Raw genomic sequence first — 27870 nt, 5'->3', positions numbered from 1 at the left:
ATGGTTAAGTTCACGTGCTGCACTTTGGCGGCCCAGGGTTCGGAGGTTCAGATCCCAGGTGCGGACATATACACCACACGTCAAGCCACGCTGTGGTGTCCCACATACAAAAACAGAGGAAGATTGCCACAGATGTTAGCTCAGTGACAATCTTCCTCAAGCAATAAGAGGAAGATTGGCAATGGATGCTAGCTCATGGCCAATCTTCCTCACCAAAAAGAAAAAAGAAGAAGAAGAAGAAAGGAGTGATCTGCCATCTTTACTGCCAGCTTTAGCTCATGAGTCAAGTTGAATCTGAAATTAAAAATTTATAATATAATAATACTACTTAAGCTCACATTGCACCTTTTCCTCAGGAAGCTCAAAGAACCTTCTTAACATCAAATTATTCATCTTTTATAGCAATCCTGGTCAGGTCTATGGGAGTCAAAATATTTTAGTAAGTATTTAAAAATAATGCTTGCTGCCTGAATTAATATTTTCCCTCTTGCACCCTGCAAGGAACTGGGGCAAAGAGGGGCTGAGCGTGGAGACATAGAAAGTTGGGGCAGTGACAGGGGCAGCTCTCCTGTGCTCTGTGCAACCTGCAGCCACAACCAGACAATGAGGGAGATGGAGCCAAAAAGAGCAGGTGGCAGAGGTAATTGAAACGACCTTGGGAGCTTTCAGAAGTACCTATGCTTGAGCTCCCACTGCCCAAAACAATGAAAATAGATCCTCTTGGAGAAAGTTCTGAGCACTAATATTTCTAGAAGTCCCCCAGGTGAGTCTGACACACAGCCTGGGTTGCATACCACCAGTACAGTAGAAAGAGCACTGAACTAGGAGTCAGGATGCTGGTGGCAATCCCAGGGTATTTGTCATGTGACTGTATAAGTCACTTCAATTCTACAGGCTTTAGTTTCTTCTTTCGTAAAATGACAACACTGACATTCTCTGAGTCTAAAAATTAATGATCTCCCGGGAGCTCCGTTTGACACTAGAGAAAATCACGTTCTCGTCCCCCTTGTAAAATACTATCATCATATCGTTGCATGAGCGAGTCTTAAAATCTTTTTGTGTGTAAGAATCAGCTGGGAGTTTTAAAAAATACACACAGTCCTTGGCCTCACTCCTAACATACTGATGCAGGAGGTCTGAAGATGTATATTTCACAAGTTCTTAATGCAAGTTGTCCTTGGCACACTGTGGGAACCCGAGCCTGCATGGACAGCTTTCTACCTCTTTAAGAAAGATGCCTCCCCCATGGGGCACGGATCTGGGGCCATTATGATTTGTGTCACCTGCTCCATCTCCCTTTCTCCGGGAAAAATCATCTTTGGTCAGGTGAGATGAATGCGCTGGAAAGCACAGATCTGGATGCGAATCCTAGTGCTGCCACTGGCTACCTATGAGACCGGGGGAAATTGAGCCCCTTTGACCCTCCACTTTCTCATTTGCAGAGAAGGTAACAGAACTTTCTGGATATGGTTGCTGTAGTAATTAAAAAAGATAAAGCAATGGTACCTGACGCATAGGATAGACACCTCCTTAAAACAATGCAGTCTTGTTGAGAGGAGGACACAAAGGCAATGTGGAGGCCGGGGACAGGTCTGCATGCCGCTGATGAGCAGAGTGCCATCACCAAGGGAGCCTGTGCCTTTAGTGATGGGGGTGGGGCAGGTTCTGGATGGTTTTCTAGGAATCTTCCTCCTTCTCCGTCAACTGCTGCCTCTCTGAACCCCTGCCTGTCTTTGTCAGCATCCCCAAAGTGCAGGACCTGGGACAGCCAACTCAAGTCACAATGCCCTACAGAAAACTCATTCCCCACTCATGACAATACTGTTAATTGTGGGGAAAGCAATGATAAAATATATACTAAGCCAATCAGAAGTATGGAAGGAAAGAATGCTCATGTGCTTTCCTTGCGTGTGAGTGACTATAAATGGCTGAAGCCAACTGCGCTTGCAGCCCCAAAGTCAGGAAAATCAGTAAAAGAAAAGACTAGAAAAAAAATCAGCAACTTCTGAAGGAGCTGAGTGTGAGTATTCACAGTCAAAGGCCCACCTGAGGGATGCAAGTCTCAACCAGAGCACCCGTCTAAAGGCTGAGGGGTATGACATGAAGACAGAGGTAGATGGGCTCCACCAGACCAATGGCCAAGTGGTGAAAGAAGACAGGGCAGGAAGCAGCCACAGGAAACAGCCGCCAGCGCACTGGGCCTCGCTCCCACTCATGGATGAGAGCTGCCTGCTCAGACACGCAGGGTATAAACGGTGACATCCAGTGTGGAGCTGGTCGTCACAGGCACCGTGGCTACAGCGCGTCACCTGTACCCACATCCTCCCAGAGGGAGGCACCTTTCCCACAGAAGCACTGAAGGGTCGCATGAGGTTGTTCTTTGGATTGTCACCAGTTCTGGCCCTGTCTGCTTCAGCCCATGCTCACAGGCTCCACCTTGCAAGACCCCCGCTATCCACATGGCGCTGCAGGACCTAGGTACCAGGTGTCAGCAAGGGGCCATGATGGTGGGTGACATTCTCACAGCGAGGAAAACCATCCCAAGGGGTGGGGGGGCTCTCCTTACAGGGGTTACATGAAACAACCCTTTTATCTCCTAGTCAGTCCTTCTGCTCCTCTCCAGCTCACAAGGAATTGACTAGCCAATCACAGCGGCAGGGTTTCCTGAGCAAGCCTCTGCTCAGCCAGTTCATTCCCAATGAGCGGCACTCTGCAGACGCGGAAGCCGTCAGTAGCGTTATGCCTGGCTTGTCCGGAAGAGCTCCACCGTGCCTTTAAGCTGGGACTGAAGCTGCTGCGGAAGACTCACGTTGAAACGAGCCGTCTGCAAGACCTGCCGGACTCCAGCTTCCCCGAAATTCTTTTTTATTTGCTTTACATGGATTTATTGGAAATTTACTTGCAACCAAATGACCAGGGAGACCCCTATGCGTGGAGCTGCTCAAGGAGAAGGGGAGTAAAGCAGAGCTCTGTGAAGAAGTCTTCAAATGCTAAAACCCCATTTCATAAAAAGGCACGCCCACAGCAGCTCTCATTTAGTCTCCTCCTACCTCCGCAAGTGAACACTCCAGAAGAAGAAACTCAAAGAAAGGAAGAAGTGTTTCTGTCCCAGGAGCATGTCATCCTCACCCAGAGGTTCTCAAGGGACACCCTGAATCCACCCAGAAGCTTAAGCTCCTGCCAGAGGGGTCTGTCCTTAAGAAATGTCCCAAACATCCCCCCCAGGAATGAGACTACTAAGTAAGGAGGGGTTTCGGTGCCGTGGAACGTTGACTCATAATCTAAGTAAGGCTCTCACCCTACCCAGGAACTATGCACCATCATTTATTGAGCTCTCTTTGTAAAAAACAAAAACGAAACCTTGTATCCAGCTAGTATAACCAACGCCATAAGAGCTCAGATGGCTTCTGTATCCCAGCTGTACCAAGGGATGGTTAAGTCACGAAATATTTCCATTAACATTGATAACAAATAGGTTTTGGCAAGGTATAGACTGATTCTTTTCTGCCCCTCCCCTATGATATTTGTTCATAATATAAATAGATTGGAATTAATTTTATTTTCGTCTCTTTAGGACATTTATTTTTAAAATATACTACTTCTTGATGGCGTGCAAACCCAAACCGTAGCCTGAGTCACCACGACAGTGACTCAGCCCCTTCAAAGACTTGCAGGGCCCGGAGAGCATCCTTCCGTGCCCTGAGTTGACATGTGTTGAACAAGAGTTTGTCAAGTGGATGTAGGTAAAGTCAATCTTATTTACCTCTACCTTTCCTTAGGAAATGTGGGGAAGGGACCTATTCACCCAGGGAAAATGTCCCCCACTAGACTAGTGGAGTGGTATTGGAAAGGAAGAGGCCCAGATGGTGGCTATCACCTGGCCTTTGGTCACTGTACTTACTATGTCAGCAGTCCTGTGCCAATTCCAGGGTCTCCTCTCCTCCCTACCGGTCACCTCCCCTGCTCCCTAGACCATAATCACTCTCACCCCTGCTTAGGGACGTGCAGGCTCCAGGCTTGCAGAAGCCGCTCAGAGAAGCAGGGACATCTCTTAGGCTGAAGGCTTTAGATGCCATGAAATTCACTCATCGCCTGTATTAGCAATTCTATAAGTCCAAACTTTTCTGTGTTGAGTTTACTTGGAATAAGCAATTTAGACTGGAAGAAAGTGGTCGTGGGAGAAGGGAGACAGCTGGTGCATGTGGCAGAGTGAAGTGGAGAATAAAAGGCAATCTGGGCGAATGCTTGAGGAAATACCTGCCTAATACCACCTTGCTTCTGTAGAGCACATTACTGTTATAGAGCATTTTAACGCATATGAACCTATTTTTTAAAAATCTGCGTCTCAGGCAGAACTGGCTGACAGCGTAAAAGACTGGAGGGAGTCCAGGTCACAGTGACAAGATGGGGCTAAAACAGATCTGTCCCTAAATCACCATTTAACTCTGGGAAGGCTCTTAACTTCTCTGAGACTCAGTTTCTCTATTGATCAAAAAAACCCTAAATTAGAATGAGAGCTTGGATTATATGATTTCTATGAGTCCCTTCAACCCTGAACGTCGACAACTCCATTTGCTGTAACAATGTGCCGTTGAGTAACTGATCAGAGGGGGGGGCTTTTGCGGCACAAAGAAGAAAGCTAGACATAGCCTTGTAAAGGAAAAAAGACTCGCTTAGAACTAGTTACAGATCTGCTGCTTACCCCTCAGCTGTGTGACTTTGGCAAAGTGAGTGAACTTCTCTGAGCCTCAGTTTCCCAATCAGGAAACGAGGACAATAAGACTCATCTTTTAGGGTGGTTGCCATGTGAAATGAGACAGTGAATCCGAAAGCACTTTTCAACTTTAATGACCTATAAAAGCTGTGATAATTTATTACTGTTATTACTATTACCACCACCCGAAAATCCATTAGCTCTCTAAGAATTACCTGACAAGGGAAACAAATGAATTCAGCGGCCCTTACTATTTGCCCAGCATAAATCCTGATCAGGGAGTAAAGCCATTTACAAATCGAGGGAAAAAAAGTTTAGCTTCTTCACTGTTCTGTGACATCCAGGGTACAGACTTCTCTGTGCCCCTCGCCCCCTGTAAACCACGTAGAATAAAGAAGACTTACCAGGACATTAACAACTATGATTTTCTCCACCGTCAGGGCAACAAAAGCAGTCTCTTTATACAGATCTTTCAAAGACCGACAAAATTACCATTAACGTTAAAAATAATGACACTATTGTACTTAGAAAGGCAATACTGTTCTTCCAGACTTTCTAAAATGACGACTAGAACACAACATCTTAACTGGATTACAGAGTCCTGGACCCTCCTTTGCAAACACCTGGTCTTATTTTATGGTTGCACAGTGAAAGCTGAATCTCCAATGCCGTCCCCATGTGCACAGCCCCTCCCGCAAATTTGCGGCTGAGTGTCCAGAATTATGCACACAGACCCGCACAACAGAATCTTCTACTCCAACGTGATTTCTCCCTCCCTTTCCTGGAATTACTATGTATTTTGTAATTACGTACAGGGTTGGAAAACAGCTCATCTAAAAGGGATAAACCTTTTTTTTTTTCCCTAGGATGTTCAAACAATGGAGGGCCTTCATCTCTGGGCAATATTCAGGAAGTCTATTGGTTTTCTTTGTTCTCTGATGTTTTTGAGTTTGTCTGGGTTTCAAGCACTGGGTATCTTAGGCCATAGTTTTTAGCAGCGAAGTCTATATAGACAAACCAGATAATCTTTTAAGTAATAGACTCTTACGGAAATCACAGCTTGCATGGCTGCATGTAAAAGGAAAAAATGAATTTATTCTTAAAAACCTTAATTCTTTATATTAATTTTGGCTTTTTAAAAAAATACCTTGAAAATAAAAGCAAAGATAACAAGTATCTTAAAGGTAACACATCATCTTACTCATCCTTGATAATTCCGATGAGGAGCATAATAGATGCCTGATAAAAGCTTGCTGAATTAAATTATTTAAAAAGTTGCATAAAGATGATACACACTAAATCAGAATATTAGTGTACATATCGTTATTAGAAAAGCTCCATCCCAAAATAAAATCAATAATGATGTTAAGAGAAACTGAAATTCATTTCTAATGAACGCAATGAAATGTAAGTTCCATGCCTCATGGAAATTTGGGGCTAGAATCAGTTCTCGATTCATGCCTATTCCTACATCAGCCTTGCTGATCCTTGGAGATACCTAACATACATAACAATTTGGCATTCCAATTAGTTAAATTCAATGCATTCTTTGAAACTCCAAAAGTGTCTCCATAGAGTAAAAACAAAAAAATACATAAAGTTGTTTCAACCAACAGATTTGGGGCTAATTACTAGAAATAAATGTCTACCTTGTCAATCTGTCATTGCTTGCCACAGTTCTTTCTTTCTTTAAATGAATCATGTCTAACACAGACCTGATAAGTAGCAATTGATTTAATCCTCAGTAGCACATGCATCTTCTGTATCATCATATGCAGTTTTTACTCAATATATTTACTGCGCCTTTTATTGAGTAACATGGAAACGAGGGCTGATTTGACAGCCCAATAACAAATAGTCTTTAATGTTATCTGAGTTGCTCTCTTGCATTGACAGAAATGGTGATGAATTGGACTGTAATTGAGATGGAGAAGGAAGACAATTACTTCCAATGCTGAGATGAATCTCTCCCCTCCTCCAGCCCTCATGACACACTCATGCTCTTCTGTCAGGATGCAGGGTGAGCCCTGAAGCAGAGCGAGCAGCCCCGGGTACTGCCCCCTCCAGCACATAGTCTCCCATTCTTGTGGTCATGGCCATGCAAGCTGACCACATGAGTGGCTTCCTGGGAGGACGGTGGGGGGTGGTGAGCACTTTACCTTCTTGCACACAGACGGGTCTATCACTCGGGATCCAGCCTAGGGTTCCATTAAGATGTTTCATACACAGTCTCTTTGTAGAGCCCTTCAGCTTGAATCCGTCTTGGCAGTGAAATCGGGTGACAGAGCTTTCAAAGAAAACCCCTCCGCTGGGTGTCCGGAAGCCATTCTCGGGGACGCCTGGATCAGCACACACCTGAAGGTCATCGAACCCTACATCGACAGAGAGAAGAAAAGGTGCCTCTGAATGTATTCTAATGCCGAGGGTCTTCCTAGATAATGGCAGATGCTGTATTATTTCATTCGCCAGGGACCACCCAATGGCACCTACAGAAAGCCAAGAATAGAGACATTCTAGTGCACATTTCCCTCTGTGGTTTGCTCTTTGCTTAGAACACGACTTATTAGAGTTTTCAATTCCATGGCTAATGTAGCCCTTCAAGGAGGTTCCAGGAGTAGGGAGATGAGGAAAAGTAAACAACTCTATACAAAGTAGTAAACGCTGCAACAGAAATACAAAATGTTGAAGGGAGCCGAGCGGGGAGGAGTCGGCAGGGAAGGAGGAGATGGAATCTGAGTCAGGCCTTGAAGGATGGGTAAGATTTCACCAGATGGAACTGACTCTGTGGAGGGAGGTGTGGATGGTGTTCTAACACGGGAATGGCATGAGCAATGGCCGGGGAGGGGAGGAGAGCGGGCCGTGTGTGGGGAGCAAGTAAGTGGATATGAGACTTCTACGGTGTGTGCAGGAGAGGCTGTGGGACGCCCACATCTCCTCTTCCCCTTGCCCTCACTCCGTCTGCCAGGCCTACTTCAAGTTTCTCCTCCTCTGGGATGCCTTCCTTAACCCTATTCTCCCCAACCCATCCCCTCTTTGTTCCACCAATGTAACGTGAACACAGCTCCACACTGAATTATTTGGAGAATGGCCACCTCTCATCCAGGGCCATGAGCCCTTCCAAGGACAGGTCCTGTGACATTTTTCCCTTTGGTATCCCGCAGAATCTATCCCAGTTCTGTGTAGGAAGTGCTCCACAAATGTTTGCTGACTGAATAAACAGAGCTGAAAACGGAGTTGGAGACATATTGGGATGACCCTAGAAAGCCAGGCTAAGCGAGGCGGCCAGTGTGGGGCCATGGAGCAGGGCAGAGGGCACCGGGAGCTCGACAGGACGGCAGCTTGAGGGATTAACTGAAGGAAGAAGAGCCCAGAAGCTCGGCCAGGAGACCGAGGCAATGGTGCGGGGGAGAGGTGATGGGCCTGCCAGGGCTGGAGGCGGAGAGGAGGGCGCACGCATGTGAGGCAGCTCGGCTCCAGGTCCCCTCGTCAACAGGCTGGATGCAGGTGAGGGAGATGCCCAGACGGCTGGGATGAAGGCAGATCCTTGAAACAAACAGGGATGTCATGAGCTGGTTGGGGAAGGCCAAGGATAAGAAGGGGTCCTCCATGTGCATAACGCTCCAAACATACCATCAAAGGGAAGGAACATAAGCATCACAGAGGACCATAATCTCCTGAGCGCTATGAAGGCATTCTACACCGTTTTCTTACAAAATCAAATCTTGCAAAAGGTCTTCAGCTGGTAGGTGATTCCGCCACCCCAACTTTCATGTGCTCATGCAGGACTCACTCACTGCTCACCACGACTGGCCTCATGACCCTGGACGTCCTGCCAGCGCTGCTGTGCTGAAAGCCACACAGCACACGAGGCACTGTGGTGGCGGGATGTACCGAAGTCATAAAGTGCTCGGTCTACAGAGGCCATGAGGCATTGTGGAGTGAGCGAAAAGCCAAGGAGGAAGGCAGGAGGGAAGACAGCATCTACACGCAATTCTACTCCACATTTGAGCGGGAGCAGGTGTGATATTTTATCAAACAGAGGATGCTTTGAAGAAGGAGACGCCATCCAGCCTTCTCAGCTCTCCTCTCTCACTGTTGGTACTGAGCACCCTGATGGCATGGACACATGCCAGGCTGTGTCCAGCCCGGCAGAGGGGTGATTAACAGCTGTCTGCGGGGAGGGCTGTAAAGTATTGGCAAGTCATTAAGTGATGGCTTCATGTTTTATTTAGAAGGCAAGTACTGTAGATTGTCAAGCACTTCCTAAGGGATGAATGTCAATGTTTCTTTCAGAGTCTGGCGGTCTCAGGGTGGGTCCTTTCAACGCACATCCATTATGGCATTGAGGTGGCAGAATGAGCAGTAATGGAATTCATGATTCCATCACAGCCTAGAAAGCCTAGCAGCATGAACGTACAGAACCTGAGTGGTCTGGACATTTCTGGCTGTCTGTAGGTGAAAGTCATTCTCTCACACACGCTGTAAGTCAACTAGAACCTGTCTCTGCTCTCATAGCTTTGAGGTTGGGCAAATGTATCAGTCTGGGTGGCCTCAGAAGGCTAAGCTAAGGGCTGCAACAGAGGATGGAGAAGCCTCTGGAAGGCCTCAAGCTGAATCCTTAGGATGAGCAGACACTGGCCGCTGGAAGGGTGTAGCAGAGAGAAGCCGGAAGGCATGGGGGTGGGAGGTAGCTAAGCATATTTCAGGTAAGGGGTGATTCTTTCAGGCTGAGGGCAGGGTGCTGCTGTAGCTGGAGCCCTGGGGGATGAGAAAAGGGCAAGAGACGGAGGCACATCCCAAAGGCTGTATGTGTCAGCTAAGACTTCAGACTTGACATGCGAGCAGGCGGTTTGTGGCGGAGACGGAGAGCTTCGAACAAACTCATGATTGGGATCAGATTTGCATTTTTGAACGATCTCTCTCATACCCATGTAGGGGACTGACTGGTATAGACCAAGCAGGAGCAGGAAGATCATCAGAAGTGCCTCCCAGGCCACCAGCTGCACCTGAGGATCCTGGGGGCAGCTGTGAAAAAAGATGGAGCCACTGATCTGGGATCTTTCTGGGTGGGGCCTGTAGTTTCAGAAAGCTCTCCAAATGACACTTAGGCAGCCCTCCAGCCCCCAAAGGAGGGCCAGCCCTTGAGATCTGTGGAACTGCCGGGCTACTGCAGTAATTGGGGTGAGAAACGATGAGTCAGAAAGAAGGCAGAGGCAATGGAATAGAGATGGCCACAGAGACATTAAGGACACAGAACCACACAACCTGATGACCGACTGCGGGGGGTGTGGGGTGAGGAGAACGAGTTAAAAGGTGGCATCTAGGATGACTCCCAGGTTCTGACGCTGACGACAGAGAAGATGGCGGTGCCGTGCTCTTAGATTGACAGGGCAAGATGAAGAGTGGCCCTGGGAGGACAATGAGTGCGTGAGTTTGAGATCTCCGGGGACACCCAGGCAGAGTGTCTGGTGATCAGCTGGAGAACTGAGCCTGAAGCTCCACAGTCCCTGAGCTGGGTGTCTTGCACGGGTGGCAGCTGAAGGCATGGGTGGGCGTGCTCTCCTGGGAACAAATATGGAATGAGAGGAAGAGCCGTTGAGGACACATAACTAAGACAGAGGCACCCACGAAGGACACTGAGAACACAGGGCCATGGAGAAGGAAGACCTGACGTGTCACTGAGGCAAGGGGAAGGGTATCAGGAAGGAAGGATGAGGGCCACGTCAGACATCACCCATAGGTCAGCTAAGCAAAGGTCTGAGAAGCATCCCCCCGCTAAAGAGGGAGGACACTGGGACCACTGCCCGGGCAGCTTCAGGGACAGGAAGAACTACCCCTGGGGGAGGAGCCCGCCCGCCGATGTCTGAAGGGGAAAGGGTGACAGTCAGAATGGTCTCTCTTTCAAGATGCTTAGTGTGAACGGAACATAGGGTGGCAGTTATCCCGGGGTCAGGGCCAAGGAAGGGGTTTTATTATCATTGTATTAAAATGTTAAGATGAAAGAGATCTGAATACGTCTCTAGGCAGCAGAGAGAAAGACAGACTGCAGGTGAGCGGGAGCACAGGGGAGGCAGACGAGGTAAGTTCCCCCCACCTGGATGTGGGCAGGAAGGGGACCCAAACCCTGGAGGAGGGACTCGCCTTCCACTGAGGCAGGAAAGGCAGTTACGCTGGAACGTCCACTAAGAGAAGGATGCTCCCTACACGTGCTCATCTTTCAGGACTCAGTTAAATAAGGCCTCCTCTGGGAGCCTTCCCTCCCCCTTTAGAGTCTGAATAGCAGGCCTCTCTTCCATCAAGGCACCCCAGGCTCACCTCTCTTACAGCGCTCCTCACCCTGACTGTCATTGCTGGTCTACTTAGCTGTCTCTCCCACTGGGCTGTGAATTCCTGGAGGGGGAGACCAGGTCTTTTTCTTCATCTCCTCATCACCTAGCATGGTATGCAGTGAGTGTGGGCATTCCACAGCGCTGCTAATGAAGGATGGGTGGATGGATAGATGAAAGGATGGATAGAGGACGGTGGGTGGATAGATGGATGGAGGGATGGATAGAAGATGAATGGATGGATGGATGCATGAACAGATAGAATGTGGGTAGATGAATAGATAGAGGATGGGTGGATTGAGGGATGGGTAGAGGATAGGTGGGTGAATGGATGGAGGGATGGGTAGAGGATAGGTGGGTGGATGGATGGACGGATGGTTGGATAGACAAAGCCACATGCCAACTACTCTGCTTGACTCATCAGGCAATCAACCCAACCCCGTCCCACCAAACAGCAACACCTATTGCTCTGATAGTCCCACAAACAAGGGGGATGTGAAATGCTCTCCCCCAGCACAGACACATTCTCTCCTAACACCCTCTCACCTTCCTTTCTTCTCCCAACCTGAGTGGACTACATTCCTTAATTTTTTACAACCTTCTTCTATCCACATCTTCAAGCACTTCACCCCTCCTCCTCTCTCTCCAAAGTAGGGCCAGAGGTTGGTCTGTGCTAGCAACTTGGCTGAGACATACACGTCTCCCCTTACACACCATTTTGGCCAGTCACCCCTGCTGACGATTGGGCCATGCAGACTGCTGAGTCCTAGGCATACACCCCTCAGCTTGTCACACCTCCCTGCCCAGGGCCACCAAGCTATTCTGTGTCAGAGAAGGACAGATAATTCAAGCGAGCACTGAAGATCCAGCCCTGAATCCATCAGAAAAATGACTCCTGCTCTAATGAATAAATGATGAGAGCGTCATGAAAATTACAATGTGAGAACAACCGAATTTCCTCACGAATCCAATTCTGTCCTCTTTCTTTACTTATTCCTTCCCATTTGAAAAAGGATTCGCATCCACTTTCTCTGCTTTCACATAACCCATAACTAACCTCTGGCCCTGTGTCCAGGCCTGGCACAGTGCTGGTGATCAGCCTGCCGCTGGCCATGGGATTGAGCCATTGATTGAGAGGACGGGCACAAGTGGTGAAAAGAGAGCAATCAGAAAACAGGATGGTACAAGCAGAGAATATTCTTCATTTTGGACAACTAAATCCCATTGAGCAAGACAGTAATTTTCTAGGGCTTGCGAGAGCTTCAGAGTCCACTTTTCAAATTACCCCCCAGCGGATCAGTTCCCAGCCTGAGTCATTTTTCTGTAGAGTGGTTTTCTCAGTGTCTTTCTACAATGGTGAAGATCAGCCCCACCAGATAACAGACCCATTAAGGGGGACTGAGGAGTCAGGAAAGAGGAGCGGAAAATAGCTTGCGTGCGGGCCGCTCAAATCATCTTCTCCTAGGAACATGTATTCCTGAAGTCCCCACCGATTTCCCTCCCAGGCTTCAAATTCTGCGTATGCTTTGGAACGAAGCAGCCAGAGCCTGGAGAAGAGAAACGAGTTCACAGAATGGTTTCCAGTATGTGTCTTTGGGGGAAAGTGGCAGGAAAAGGGAACATTCCATTTTGATAAGTCCTCGGAAGTGGCAGCCCCTAGCGGGCAGTTAAATTCAATTCAGAATGTGGCACTTGTCTACAAGAGACAGTCTTTGTGATGGTTCATTTGATGTGTCACCTTGCCTGGGCCATGGGATGCCCAGAGATTTGGTGAAACGTTATTCTGGGCTTGTCTGTGAGGGTGCTTCTGGATGAGATTCACATTTGAGCCAGCAGACGACTGCCTTCTCCAGTGTGGGTGGGCCTTGTCTAATCTGTTGAAGGCCTGAAGAGAACAAAAGGCTGAGTGAGAGAATTCTTTCTCTCTGCCTGACTGTCTTCAAGCTGGCACATCAATCTTCTCCTGCCTTTGGACTCAGACTCAGACTCAGACTCAGACTCAGACTGGAACTTACATCATCAGCTCTCCTGGGTCTCCAGGCTGTCAGCTGCAGATCTTGGACTTCTTGGCCCTCAGAAGTGCACTAGCCAATTCCTTATAGTGTGTGTGTGTGTGTGTATGAGTGAGCTACGTATACATCTCCTGTTGGTTCTGCTTTCTCTGGAGAACCCAGACCCAAGCTTTTCTAAAGGTACTCGGGCACTTTAAAAATACAAACGAGGGGCCAGCCCAGTGACACAGCTGTTAAGTTTGCACACTCCACTTTGGCGGCCCAGGGTTCACCGATTAAGATCCCGGGAGCAGATCTACACACCGCTCATCAAGCCATGCTGTGGCAGGTGTACCACATATAAAATAGAGGAAGATGGGCACAGATGTTAGCTCAGGGCCAATCTTCCTCAAAGAAAAAAATCCAAAAGACAAATGACATGAATGCTGACTGCCCCCACACTCCAGAGGACGCTATTTCTCTCTGGACCACTGAGTTGAGGTACGCAGCCTGTTGGGTGGGGCAGTGCCTGGGCCCTGAGGTCTGAACAGCGCCGGGTAGAGTCCCGGCCTGCAGTCCCTCTGTGCTCTCTCGGCTTGTGTCACCCTCTTGGGTCCTGGTATCTCCATTACTGCCACCGACTTTCTCACCCTGCGTTTGTGAGCTCAGGAACAAGTCAAGGGCAGAACTGTAATTTGGACCCTGGGTCTCAATGGAAGGCAGGATCTCCTCTTTTCCTTTTCTCCAGATCGAAAGCTGCAGCAGCAACAGGGATGGAGAAGGCCCCCGTCTCCACCACAAAGGCCTCAGACCCTCGGTCTCATTATGAGCTCTTGATGCTTCTGGTTCAGATACTTTTGAGTCTCTGAAACCTACCAGGCAGTTTTACTGTGAGCCGCATAAGAAGCCTTTGAAAAGAATCATAAAAATGAAAGAGGTGTGAAAAGCAATCTTTTGGCTTATTATAACTGAAAAGTCATATTCCAGAAAGGGAAGAGTGTATCGAATGTAGCCAAATCAATTTAGAGCTAGGCCTGGGTTTGCCAGTTCTCTGTAAACTGCTCTATGAGTCTTCAGGGGAAGAAACAGGATATAGACACAGAAATTGATTTTTTATGCATTTACTTAGTGGGAGAACCCTGGGGCTAGTGAGTACAGGGGCGTTCCTGCTAAAGTTTAAACAGACATGTTTGCAAAGTCTAAGTGGGATCAAGAGCAGCCCCCAGCCGTCCTCACAGAACTCGCTCATGCTCAGTCTCACACAGTCGGCATGACAATCACCTTAGAGGTCTCTGGTCTGACTCTATTGTCTCCCAGAGGACCCCGGGGCCTGGAGAGGTTAAGTGGCTGGGCCAGTCACTCTGATGGTGAACTGTGCAGCTGGGACTAAAACCAGGGCCTTCTGACTCACTGTCCAGTGCTCCCGCCACTTACGATGTTGTCTCCACTTAGACTTTCTCTGTCAGGTTTCATGTCTGTGAATGACTCTCATCTCCATGATGCTCTAATTCCCTCTTCAGGTACATATTCCCTTTGAGGGAAAGAACATTTGTCAATGTTTTTGAGTCCCCATATCTGTTAAAACAGAGCTGAGCAAATAGCAATGGTGAAATGATTAACGAGTCAATAGGAAACAATCCTCACAGTTCCTCCGCAGCTGACACGTCCTGACGCACAGTCTCAGCATGATGGGGCTGGGAACTTTTCTTGGCACCTAAAACATCCAAGAATCCAGGCGGTCGGCCATCAAGCATCCATTGACCTTAGCGCGGTTCTGGAGAACATTTCCAGTGATGAAAGATGCTCTTGAGGGGATCACAACCTAACCCTAGATATTGGCTTCAAGAAATAGAGTTCGTTCTAGAGACTGGAGTACCGAGAGAATAAAGGGAGAAAGATGTGGTGAGCTCGAGGACATCTCTCTTGACCACTTCAGGGCTCTCCTCCCTTAGATCTGAACATTCTACTTCCAGGTTTCCCTGGGCCGAATCAACCCTTTTGTCATCACCAGGAACAGTTTCTTTTAAACCACCTAACTAGTAAAATATCACCATGTTTCAATAAACCTTTACACCGGGAAGGGAACCCATCTGCCGCATTAGAGAAAAACCTTCAAAAACCCTTTCCTATTATTTAAAGACTCCAAAAGTTTAGTCTCCTGGGCTTGCTGAGTTATAAGCACAAACTAGAAAGGGGTAGGTGCTGAGGATCTGGTGAGGGGGGCCCCTTTAACCGTCTCCTTACTGTACACACACACTTCACCTTACACCACCTTCAACTTCCCCACCACCTCAAAAACCCCCTTCTCTTAGAACCACCTTATTTTCTGAAATGAACACAAGTATTGAGAGCCTGTCTTATTCCAGAAACTACTGGAGCTGGTGTTGTATCTGTAACAAGGCATCAGCAATGAAAAGAAGAGGAGGAGAGAGGCAACATTAAAGAAATCATATAAGGCAAAAACTAGTCTCAAATAAACTAATTCTCTAACACCAATATTTCAAAACACAGTGCTCCTGGCCATGGGTGGTCCGATAACACAGAACTACCTGGCATGCCAGAAGTTTCCGGCTACCTTGTAACCAACCGCACATCTGGGCTGGTCCATGCTCTGCCCACCAGCCCATCGGCGGCTCCTGACATCACTTCAAGGTGTATGTCTGCACTGGAGGGTTCCTTCTGAGCCTGAGATTCTGGAGAAGTTCTACATATTCTGGGGGTCATTCTGAGCCAAGGTCAGGCTCAAATATTCAGAGGATCCCTCCCCAGTGACGGGTAGCTTAAGGGCTGCCAAATGTCTGACAGGAAAATTCTAGAAGAACTGAGTAAACAGGGCCCCAAGGCTGCCCTGGAACATCTCTGCTCTCCTAAAGATGGAGGAGGAGGTAAGGCCATCTCAAACCAACCTCCCCCTGGAAGGGAAGCCAGTATGGGCCACAGAAGACCCTCACAGGAATGAGAGACCCCCCAGAGTCAGAATGTGGCAGAAACAGCAGGAGATCCAAACACACTGTTAAAATTATAATTAAAATCAATGGGAAAATGTAATTTGCTTTATAAAAATTCATTTATAACCCCTATTTCCATAACAAGATCATATGAAGGGTTTCTTGACCTTCTGCGTTCCAGTCTAAATAATCTCCATGTTTGACAAAATTTCAGCTCCTCGTTTTTCAGAAGAAAAGGGAAGTAGGGGAGGGGGCATTTTAAAAATAGAGATGGGGGAAGAAATACTATAATCTGTTTATACATTTACTCAGTCAACAAACAGTGTTGGGCACTGGGGAAAAGGGGCTGACAGGCATTCAGTCAACAAACTCGGTGAACTGGGACCTCCTGAGGAGAGAGCTCACATCCAGGACTTTCAGCAGTTTTCGATCTGCAAGTTGTGACTTTACAGTAGGTCATAAAATCAATTTTAAGGGTCACAACCAGCACGTTTTAGAAACGAAATAGAAAGGAAAAGTCAGAGTGCATCCTATATGGTCGGGGAGTACTGTTTTGTGTGGTTTTATTAGTTTATTAGGGACACACGCTAGTCTGCAACGTAGAATATATTTCAGTGATTCACAGTCAAAAAGGATTGAAAAACACTGCTTTAAATGACACCGCGTGTCATTCTATTTGGAAACATAAATTTACTTCAAATAATGTAGTTGGTGCTAAAGGACACGGGTTCTGGAGTGAGACTGTGTTCTGAATCCCGACTCTGCCATGTTCTAGCTGTGTAACTTTGGCTGAGTTACTTAACCTCTCTGAGTCTTAGGTTTCTTTATACGATCATGTGCCACATAATGACATTTCGGTCAACGACGAACCACATCCATGACAGTGGTCCCACATGATTAGTACCATATAGCCTAGGTGTGTGGTAGGATGTCCATCTACATTTGCGTAAGTCACTCTATGATGTTCACAAAATGACAAATTCACCTACTGATGCATTTCTCAGGACACGCCCCTGTCATTAAGAGACACGTGTGTATAAAAAATGGTTATTATAAGAATAGTGCCTACTTCTAGAACTGTTGTGAAATTTAAGTGAGACACAAATACATGTAAGGCAATGACTGGCACACGGTAAGTACACAATAAACGTATGTAAGCTGTTGTGCCATTAATATTCAACCAGTTCCCTAAAGAACAAAAATATAGTTTCATAAGGAGGCAATCTCCTGATTTCCTAGAGCCAGCTTAATTTCCAAAAATACTCTAGTTTATCTTTTTTCCTAACTTGTCCTAGAATTAAGCATCTTCGAAAATGACTGTTGAACATAGGAACAAAAACAAACACTTGCTGAGCCCTTCTCTTGGCCAAACGGTCAAGCCGTGAAACAGTCAACAGTAACATACAAACCTCCAGAGAACTGATTTCTCTCAATTAAGAGCCGAGCTTGGAGGGGAAATCGGAGGGGGCCAGCAGCTTTCAGCGCACTGACAGCTGTGCCCTTTGTTCTAAAGACAGCGGTTAGCTCCTGGTGGAAACCTTCCAGTGCCTTCTCTTAGGGTGAGCAGTCAGCTCTAGCACCCCGATTCGGGAACAGGGATGCGCACATTCCTGGCACCAATGAGTCAAACCAAAACCAAACAGAAAACACCAAGGATTCTAAGATTTCTGGAGAAAGAGCTCAGAGCAAAAGAACAGGTTTAAGCCAAAATTTCCAATAAGAGACAATCGGAAAAATTCAACAAGGGAAATCAAACATTTCTAAATTTATTTTGTTTGTGTATTTAGTGCTATGTCATTCCATAATTCAGTGTATTATCACTTAACATATTTAAGAGGTATCTGGGGGGGAAAATGGGAAGCTGATTACTGTTACCATTTATTAGGCAAAACAGATTTCTCACTGCAAAAGCAATACTCCTTGTGAATACATCAAAGGAATACCAGAAAGCAAGACCAGGCTAGTTACGATAGTAATATTGCTGCCATACCAATAGCATGAGAAACTATCTACTGCAGCAAACCTATACTAACGAGATACCACTGAAACCTAGTGTTTAAGTCACAATACTGAGTTGGAGGATCCAGGATTTATCTAGGTGGGTTGAGGACTCAGGATTCTGGATTCCATCCCCCAGAATCTACGCTGCACACGGCGCCCGCAGTTCTAAACATAATAGCAACTCTGAATGTTTGGATGGGAATCAAGTTGGGTAACTTTTCCCTAGAAATAGCAAAAACGTTTCACTGTTTCAAGAAATATCCAGAGATGAATACAAAGTCTGCTATGTCTGAGCAAGTAAACATAGCAAAAATAAGCCTTAATAGCATAATTTAGACATGATTAAAACGGATAAAGACCACAGATGTGGAAGTCACAGCTCTCCCCGTTTGATGGCAGAACAGATATTTTCCCCCTCTTGATTTAATTCGTTTTGATTATCCAATTATTCCTAAATCCTTTCACTCAGCTTCAGCTCTAATAAAACTGATAACGACGCTAACTCATAATGTGATTTCCACTCCAGTCTCATGATACTGTTCTATAAAGCGTGCCCAGCAACACAACACAATGATTCCAGATTGCGACATTCTAACAGGGAAAAACAGAATAAACCTTTATCGATCTGAAATAAAGCAAGCACAGAAAGCCATCCATCAGAAAATCTGAGGATCTCTTGCATCAACAGGAAGATGGTGGCACGGAAATTCGGCAGACAATATAAACTTCAAGATTATCAGTTGACAAAACATTTGAAGAAGGCATGGATAAATTAAAAAACTGATTGGTAAGTTGAAATGTGGCTCTTCTCTAAAGCAAATCCTTATCGAGTATAATGAGGTTGCCTATCTAGCTAGCTCTGTGACCCTGGACATGTAACTTGGTCTTCCTGGGTTTTAATTGGGTTTGTTTTTTTTTTTTTTTTTGGTGAGGAAGATTTGCCCTGAGCTAACATCTGTGCCAATCTTCCTCTATTTTGTATGTAAGATGCCTCCATAGCATGGCTGATGAGTGGAGTATGTCTGCACCTGGGATCTGAATCAGAGAACCTGGGTAGCAGAGTGCATAGAACTTTAACCACTTGGCTACGGGGCCAGCCCCCTGGGTTTTAATATCTTATCAATAAATGATGCAATTGGATGATTTCTCAGATCTCTTCCACTTCTAAATTCCATCCTTCCAGTCTCTTTTTGATAAAAATTGGTGACAACCTCCCAACGCACAGGCACTTGGACAGAAGTAGCCCAGCAGACAATTCATGGGTGGTATAAAAAAAAAATTCCTAGAACGCATTCTCAAAATGCCTATGCCTATGTTGCTTTTAAAAAATCAAATTTCCTTTCTTTTCTGGGAGCAACAGCGTTTGAGCAACACTAAAACTGTTTTCCACAAGTATAAAACTTTATCGTTTACAAAGTGTTTTATATCCACCATCTCATTTCATCCACATAATAACCCCATGAGATCCATATTAACAGTTTGATAGGATTCGTCTTCACAGTCACTTTATGAAAATCCAACTGTTAATAGTAATAATTTTAAAGCAATCTTTTCAGAAATACTGCATATTCCATCCCCTCAGTGGTTTGTGCACAAACTAGAGTCCAGATCACTGGTGAGGTTTTTCATCTCTGCTTACATTCTCAAGTGCCACTGGGACTTTTTTAGATTTGGAGGATGGGGAGGAAGAGCAAGACACCATGTGAAATAGAAGACGGGAAGGAAACCGCTGGCTGACTTGGAACAGTATCTTTCACCACCAAGATTATCTTCAGTCCTATTAACAGGTAAACCTCAGGACATGCTGTGTCAGGTAACAAAGAGATTAGGGCTCTGTTTTGATTTGTTTCTTTGCTTTTAAGACGATTAGCTTGAGGAAAATCTTGCTTCCATCAACTATACAAAGTCACCATAAAAAAACTTGCCCAGATGTTCCTGTGACGACCATTTCGGTTCTGTCCCCCTAGAAACTAGCTGTCTTCAGTCAAAGCCACAACACCGCTCATGGGTCCATTGTTGGGATGTGTGCCAGCATTGATCTGACTGTGGCAGGATCATTGACTTAAACACTAATGTATTTTAAGTGCAAAGTTTTATCACCTCTCTCCCTTACAAGGTTATTTAAGGCAAATGGGATCTTTATAAAAGCATTTTGGAAACGACAAAATAACATGCAAGTATATATAAGCTGAAACTTTTCAGCGATACAGAAATTACAGAATGTTATTGCTGGAATGAATCTTAGAAGTCACCTAAATCATCTCTCTCATTTTACAGCTGAGAAATTTGAGACTACAAAGTTGAAATGAGAGCTGGCCTGGTGGCCTAGTGGTTAAGTTTGTGTGCTCTGCTTCAGCGGCCTGGGGTTTGGGAGTTCAGATCCCAGGTGCAGATCTACAACACTGCTTATCAGGCCATGCTGCGGTAGCATCCCACATACAAAATAGAGGCAGACTATTTTAATGTCTATTAGAAATAGACATTAGCTCAGGGCCAATCTTCCTCACCAGAAAAAAAAAATTTAATAAGTTGAAATGATGGCCCAAGCTCACTCAGTGCTGAGTGAGGGGAGAGGGACGAGAACACAGAGTCTAGGGTCCTAATCCAGGTTCCTTCCTATGCCGAGGGCAGCAAAGCAGACCTCAGAGAGGCTGCACTACTTTGCTGCCCGCTGGGATGGGCATCTTGACCTGATGGCACTTATACCTCAGACCACTCCAAAAATTCACCTCCAGGAAAAGGTACAGGGATCAGATGGTTAAATATGAAGGATTTCCTCTAAATTAGGACGACTATATGAATTCATTCGAATAGACTCGTCTAGAGTACGTGAGTCTTTTCTGACTGCACAATTTGGGGAACATTATTCTTCTGATGCATTTTTCTCCCTCTTCCAACAAACCATAGCAGGGTAAGACATTAAAAACCTTCCTGCAACAGGTCCACAGAGCTTCAAAGTAAAACTAAAAATAAAGAGGTAGCATAGAATGCGTGCCTTCCTGATCAGCCTGCAGATCACTACACCCCGTTCCACGCACATCAGCCTCCTGAACGGCTGCCGTGTGTTCCACTTACACCTTGCACTGTGCTGTCCACCTATTCATTATCGGTTACCTGTGCTAGCAGAAGAAAGCTTAGTCTGGGGGGAAGCAGGGGGGACCAGTGTCGGGGCGGAGAGAGGCTCTGGAGAGCTTCTCCAGGGATAAGAGGGGAATAGGGGCTCGCAGGCGCTACTCCAGGGCCAGGGAGCCCAGCCTGGTGTGGTGCTCAGCGTTGGGCGGAGCTGCAGGGGGCAGCCTGAGCCCTCCCGGAAGAGAAGTTTCCAAGACACTGGCTGGAGAGCTGGCCCGAGCAGCCGAAGGGGCAACGGCCAACTGGCAGAGCCAAGGGCTCATGACGCAGTGCTTGCCCTGCCTGGCATGACAGGAGCCCAGGTTTCCTGTCTGGTCTGACGAATGTGGACGTGGAGAAGGAGACGCCCAGGTGCCCCATGAGACGCACACACTTGTGCAAGCACACACACACACGCTTGAAGTTCTCATGAGCCAGGCAGTTAGGGGCTCAAAGCAGATTATACTTAATTTAGAGAAACACAGGAACGTGCCACCTCTTGCCTCTTGGTCTCCACACTAAGCCTCATGCCAGGTATGTAAGTCTGGCGCGAACAGGGAGGGGCTACCCTGTAACAGCGACTCCAGAACGCACGAGGCTGGATGAAAGTCACTCCCAAGGACAAGACGTGTTCTGACAAAAGACTAGTCTTTCTGGATAAACCCCTGACACATCTTTGACTAGTAGAGTTTTCTGACCTTATTTCATCATGTTTCCCCAAGTGATCCATGTTGCTTACAAAGCATCACATCAATGCCACCAGCTTTTCATTGTGGAGTTCTAACATCCGGCCTACACAAGAACTCCAGTACCAGGGTGAGCCTGGGACTGACAGGTTGGCCTCACTTGTGGCCCATTGGTGACCAGCTGGAGAGGGACGTTCTTGAGCGCAGGCTTGAAAAGGCTGCACATTTTATCTTTTACCTTTTATCCCGTGGTTCTGCAAGGCCTTGCCTCCTTGAGGCTGGGCAGGCCCTGGGACAGGGTCTTTAACCACACAGAGAGGGCAGAGAATCTGGAAGATGCTCTGCATGTGGAAGTCAGCCTCTGCAGCCCAAGGCTGCCATTTTGTACAAGCACAGCAGTAGTGCTACAGCCTTGGGCTGCAGCCAGAGCGTGCGCGCCCCGTTATTCTTCTACTGGGCACTCTTGGATAAAATTTCACAGCAGCCCGATCTGCAAACATCTTGGTCCTACATCGCTTCCTCAGAAGCACCTGTACATTACGCACCCGACTCAAAGTACTTGCTAATCTATTCATATGATCAAATGCACTGAAACCAATAAAATTACGTTTTTGAAGATTTTCTAATCATTAAGTGTTAACGATTACGAGACAATTCCCCACATACAAAGTTAACTAAAAAACCAAAATGCAAAAAAGTGTATAGAGCATGATCCTTTTTTTTAATAGACAAAAAGGATCCATGTGCACAGAAACAAAAACGAAAAGAAAAATGCCTAAATATTAACTGTGATTTGGGATGGCAGGTTGATGGGTGATTTTTATATTCTTCTTTATACATTTCTGCCTTTTCCAAATTCTGTGCAATGCACATTTATAATCAAGGGACAAATGTGGTTTTTTTAATGAGCGCTAATGGCAAGGGAGTGTTAAATTGGGGGCAGGTGAGAGACGGCCCTCTACAGACACACAGACTCCAGGATTAAAAACAGAACAAGACAGTGAGGTCCTGCTAGAGGAGCGTGGGACCGACCAGCTCTGCTTTGGCAGGTATTAAATTCCACAGAGGCGCCTGCAAATAACATCACGTCCCTTTAGTGGTTTCCCTAAATCATCTCCCTGTCAGAGGGGCAGCGTTAACTGAGCGCCCAAGACTCTGAAGGTCCACAGAGAACACCTAAGGGCTGTTGACGTCTAGAACGGCACTGCTGTGCTTTCTAGCTCTCCTCCCAAGAGGGTCGCCTGTGTCCTGAAAATAAATGGCGCTCACCCTGGGCAGGCACCATGAGACAAGGAGAGAAGCAGAACAGACGGATGCCGAGGCTAACACAGCCGTCTGGTCGGGACTGATAATGAACCGGTACATCCTATCTGAAATTACTTAATTTCTGAAACACTGTGTTATAAATACGCTGTCAGTGGAGCCAGTCGGTTTGTGAAGAGAGGAGGTGAATCAGAAACCGTTTGATGGAATACCAGCAGTTCCCAAAACAAATATCCGACTTTCTGATCTTAGCCTAAGCACTACCTGGAGGATAATGGGAAACACTACAAATGATGTAAGACGTTCTCCAGGCAGCCTTGGGCTGCTGAGGGGCAGTTTGCTTCAAAAAAAAAATCATAGTCTCTAAAGGGCATCAAAAGATTGGCCCTTTTTATCTGTAGATTGCTACCCTAACTTACGGCTTAAAATGGCCAGTCACAGTATTACAGTAGTGATGGAGGAAGAGGGTGTTTGCAAGGAGCCAAATGTAGGAATAAAGACGAATGCAAAGAAAACAAAATGCAGAGACCTGTTTACTCAGAAATAGGCTCAGGCTTTATTGCTTATTTTTCTCACAAAATTTTATAAAATCTCCAAACCTCTACAACATAGAAGCAAATAAGTCTTCCTTTCTCTAGTGTCAAAATGCAGCCCGTACTACCCTTATGGGCCAGAAAACGAACCAAAATAGAAAAATCTGCCCTGAAGACTTAGGTAAGACCGGGGCTTGCTCTGTGTCTTCTGTCTGTAACCATTATTGCTAAAGGAATAGCATAGAAACTTGGTGCTCTAGGATTCGGCTGCTCGCTAATTTTCCCAAAGCTCAACTCATTTTCTCATCTCATCTCTTCACTATTACTCCAGCGAGAAGCCGCAGGTAGTGCCTGCTCCACCTGTAAGGCATTATTAATTAGCAGCCCACGGGGTGAGCAGAAATCATGTGCTCCATTTGCACGGCTAATGGTTCGGTTCATGAATGGTGGTACTCAAGATACTTTATACCAGCCGATCTGAAAAAAACATATGATTCTGGTTACATTTAAACAGAATTTACTCTTGGATCCTCCAGGCCGAGACAGTCATACCTTGAGCTGCCATGCAAATGAGATCATCATAATTTCAAAGTTGGATAGGAAGAAAATGAAGCAGCCGCTATTTAATTTTTTATGGAGCCTACAATTTGTCTCATTAGGTGGCCAATAGGATAGGCCAGGAACTAAGGCAGCTCCGGACTCGACTCTGCACCAGAGAAAAAAGCAATCCATTTCAAATCACTCACTGCAGGGAGGGGAGGGTATAGATCGTAGCTGCCGGCCAACTCCAGCATCTCAGTGAACATCACCTTCAGCAAATTGCAGAAGATTCCAGAGCCCCATGCCCTGATCTGAAAAAGAGGGATATGGAATCACCCTGGCCATCTCTCAGAGCCCTGGGGCACCCGAGGAGGCAAGGATCCCCAAGTGCTTTGAAAACTCTGAAAGGCTATTCGAATGCAGTTTGAGAATGACATGGATTGGTAAACTGAGGCTCAAGGGCAGCAGATTTGACTGGAATCACTGAGGTGGAGCTGAGAGGCTGGGCTCCCGCATTCAGAGACTCATGGAAAATCCCTACATTTTTCCCTGTCTCTACTCACGGTGTGATCCATCAGCCAGTGAGGCAGCTGAAGGAAGAGAGGATGAAAGGTCATTTTCCACTTAGAAGCAGGGTGATGTTACCCAGTGACAACTTGTGGTAACCTGCCAATAGAAGTCTGGAGACCACAGAGGCAGTAGGGTTGGGGAGATGGCTCTATAGCGAAGAATTTGGCTGGCCTTTGTCCCTGGTTCCTAGGAGGTGCCCTCTAAATCCTTGGAATTTCCTGAGTGACTTAAGTGTCTTTACCATCCGTGGGGGTCCCCAGATAGTGTCTGCTAATGAGATGACTCAGAATGGACCCTGGCCTCATCAGAAGGACCAATCCTGTGATTAGAGGGTGGGGGCCTCCGTTATGTGATATCAGCCCGACCCTGGGGGAGGAGAGAGGTGTTGGAGATCGAGATCAATCATATGGCCAATGATTCAATCAATCACGCCTAGGGTAATGAAACCCCAACAAAACTGGACACCGAAGCTCAGGTGAGCCTCCCCGGCTGGTGATGCAGATTGATGTACCAGGAGGATGATGTGTCCCGAGGACATGAGCACTGTGTTCGGGACCCTCCCAGACCTCACCCAATGTGTCTATTTTCCTACTGGGCCTCATTTGTATCCTTTATAATAAAACCATAATCATAAGTAAAGCACTTTGCTGAGTTCTCAGCATCATTCTAGTGAATTGTCGATCTGAGGGGATGGTGGCAATGCCTGAATTTGTAGCCAGTCGGTCAGAAGTGTGGGTGGCCTGCGAACCCCCACAGCTTGTGGCTGATGTCTGAAGTGGGAGCAGTCTTGTTGGGGACCATGGCCTTAACTTATAGGGTCTGTGCTGACTCCGTAGTTGGTGTCAGAATCGCACTGCAGGTCCTGGGGTCCCAAGGTGGCAGGAAGACAGTGAGAGAAGCCATGAGTAACCTCAATCTGCATCTCAGGCAGAAAACTTGGGGCTGAATTCTGGCTTTATCAGCACTTAGCTTTGTGACTTTATGTTACTAAATCTTTTAATTTCCCCAGAATTTAGTCTCCTGACAGGAAAAATTGGGAAAATAATACCTGCCACATGGAGTTACGAGGATTGAATGAGATATCACACCAAGTCCTGGATAAATAGGCAGTGAGCAGTAATGTGATCCTAGCAGAGTGGGTGGCGCAGAGCCGAAAGTTAAGCAGATCAAGACTGGTTTCAAGTCTTGAGACGCTGGGTGGGGTGCTGGGGGCATGATATTGCTTGGGCCTGCAGGCCGGGGGGGAAAGGAGGGGAACAGACAGATTTGGAAAGTGGGAAGATAATCCAGAAATCTCCTTCTCTGAGCAGAGTGGCTGACAAGCTCTGTACCTGCTGAGAACATTCTCTTCCAAAACATGGTTGTTTTGGGTTCAGCCTAGACAGGAAAAGAGACCCTGGGGCGGGGGTGCTCTGGGACCATCATTTATTTTAAGTTTTCTATATTGGGGTTACAGGTAAAACATCATTTGAAAAAAAAGGTTTCTGCTGCTATTCAAAAAAAAAACATTTGTCTTAGAGAATAAAGCTGATTACTCGGGTGGCTGCTCCTCAGTACCTTATCCCGAGTTTCAAGAATCAGGAGACAAAATTCAAGTGACTAACCCTTGGTGGGGAGAGACTGCTGATTAGACGTCCAGACTGCAAGGGAAGGGGGTGCTAGATTTAGACGGTCTGTCTTAAAAGTCTATACTTACAATAACACGTTTTCAAAAAGTCAAAGAAAAAGTAGAGTTGATTCCACAGTGAGTCTCTAGAAGAAAAGGTGACACAAAAGTGTTGAGATGCTCTTCCAACTGGCTGGGGAAAGTGGCTTCAGATGTTAAGACCTGCATACACAGGCTGGAAGGAAGAGCACCAAGGTAACACGGAGGCACTCCAAGAGAAGTGGCAGGAAAGTGTACTGGATGAACCTAAAATGACTTGCAAAATCTTGAGGACCAAAAAACGGTAGTGGGTAGGGATGGCGAGTGACTCTATTCGTGCGTTTATCCAGCATCCAGTAACCAGCCACAAGGCCAATGGCTTCCGGGAAGAAGTGAGGGAGAATGTCTCTCCGTTTTACATCATTCTGATGGGGATGCCAAAACAATAATGTCTTGCATCCTATGGCTTACAGAATTCTCATTGAAAACAGCTCCTTGAGTCTTAGAGCTCTTTCCACATCCTCCTCTATGCTCCCGGCCAGACTGAACCCCGGAGGAAAGGGGATGAGGGAAAAGCTATGACAGACACCACACAGTCCTGGGACTCTCTCCTCGCCCCTGAGAACTGCCACTGGTCGAGACCGTCTACCTGCCTCTTTGTTTCCTGAGGGTCAGTCTGTCCTTTGGGCCCAAGACCCACCCACCAGGTCAGCGACATGCCCAGGGGAGGGCAAAAGCTAAGGTGGGCTGCGGCACACTGCCATACACCCATTTTAAAACTGAGGAAACTGAGCCTCAAAGAGGTTCAGTAACTTGCCCAAGGTCATCAAGTTAGTAGGTCACAGGGCCAGGACCTGAATCCAGGACTGTCCAGCCCGTTCTCTCTCCCTCACGACCCCACCTTGAGAGGCTTTGAACTGTAGAACCTGGTTATGTCTAGGGAGGCAAGGGAGGGCCTGTGAGGCAGGAAGGCTGGGGAGCCGGTGAGGGGCCAGCAGCGCGGATCTTGTTGGGGGCAGTCCACAAGAAGAAACTTCTAGGGAGTGGGCGGGTGGGGGGAGGCCTTCAAGCAAAGCACTGAGTCTAGAATTTCTCAGAGCTCAACGTGGTTCTGGGAAGATTTTGCCTTGAAATTTCATTTAGACTTTCAGAAAGTCCTCAAGAAACTGGGGGAAGCGGTCTTTGCCAATAGCTCCTATTCCTCCTTTACTCCCAGAAGGACATTTACTTATTTATTTATTTTAAACTCAAATCGCTGTTTCTCACAAGGTCAAGTAGCCCATTTGCCCCAGCTTTGCCTGGCTGTGGCTGCCCTGGAGCTGCCTTGACTTCCCCGTCCCCCTGAATGGGAGATTAATGAGCCCAGCAGGCCCTGCCCCTCTCCCCAGGGCTGGGTTAATAAGCTCCCCATGAGACACCCTGTTACTCCTCTGAGGGTTCACACAAGTGCGCCCAACACGCACACTGAACATTCACCCACAAAGCAACGTGTGCAACCACCGGGAGCACCAGACCGGCCGGTTTTCACTGGCAGGAGGGCAC

The 27870-nt window shown here is 46.8% G+C and overlaps 1 protein-coding gene across 7 annotated transcripts in view; it reads right to left on the bottom strand.

The window, feature by feature from the left end:
• SUSD4 (sushi domain containing 4) overlaps positions 1–27870 on the bottom strand; it is a 123879-nt gene that overhangs the window by 52554 nt on the left and 43455 nt on the right. For 4 of the 7 annotated variants that reach the window (XM_070256024.1, XM_070256023.1, XM_023632594.2 and 1 more), the window contains exon 3: positions 6874–7086. The exons of the other annotated variants lie outside the window; for them this stretch is intronic. In XM_070256024.1, coding sequence (XP_070112125.1) covers positions 6874–7086 — 213 coding nt within the window. The remainder of the gene's footprint in view (positions 1–6873; positions 7087–27870) is intronic. 7 annotated transcript variants of the gene reach the window in all.

This window comes from Equus caballus, chromosome 30 (assembly GCF_041296265.1).
Source record: "Equus caballus isolate H_3958 breed thoroughbred chromosome 30, TB-T2T, whole genome shotgun sequence".
Lineage (NCBI taxonomy): Eukaryota > Metazoa > Chordata > Mammalia > Perissodactyla > Equidae > Equus > Equus caballus.
This window is presented reverse-complemented; position numbering and strand designations above follow the sequence as displayed.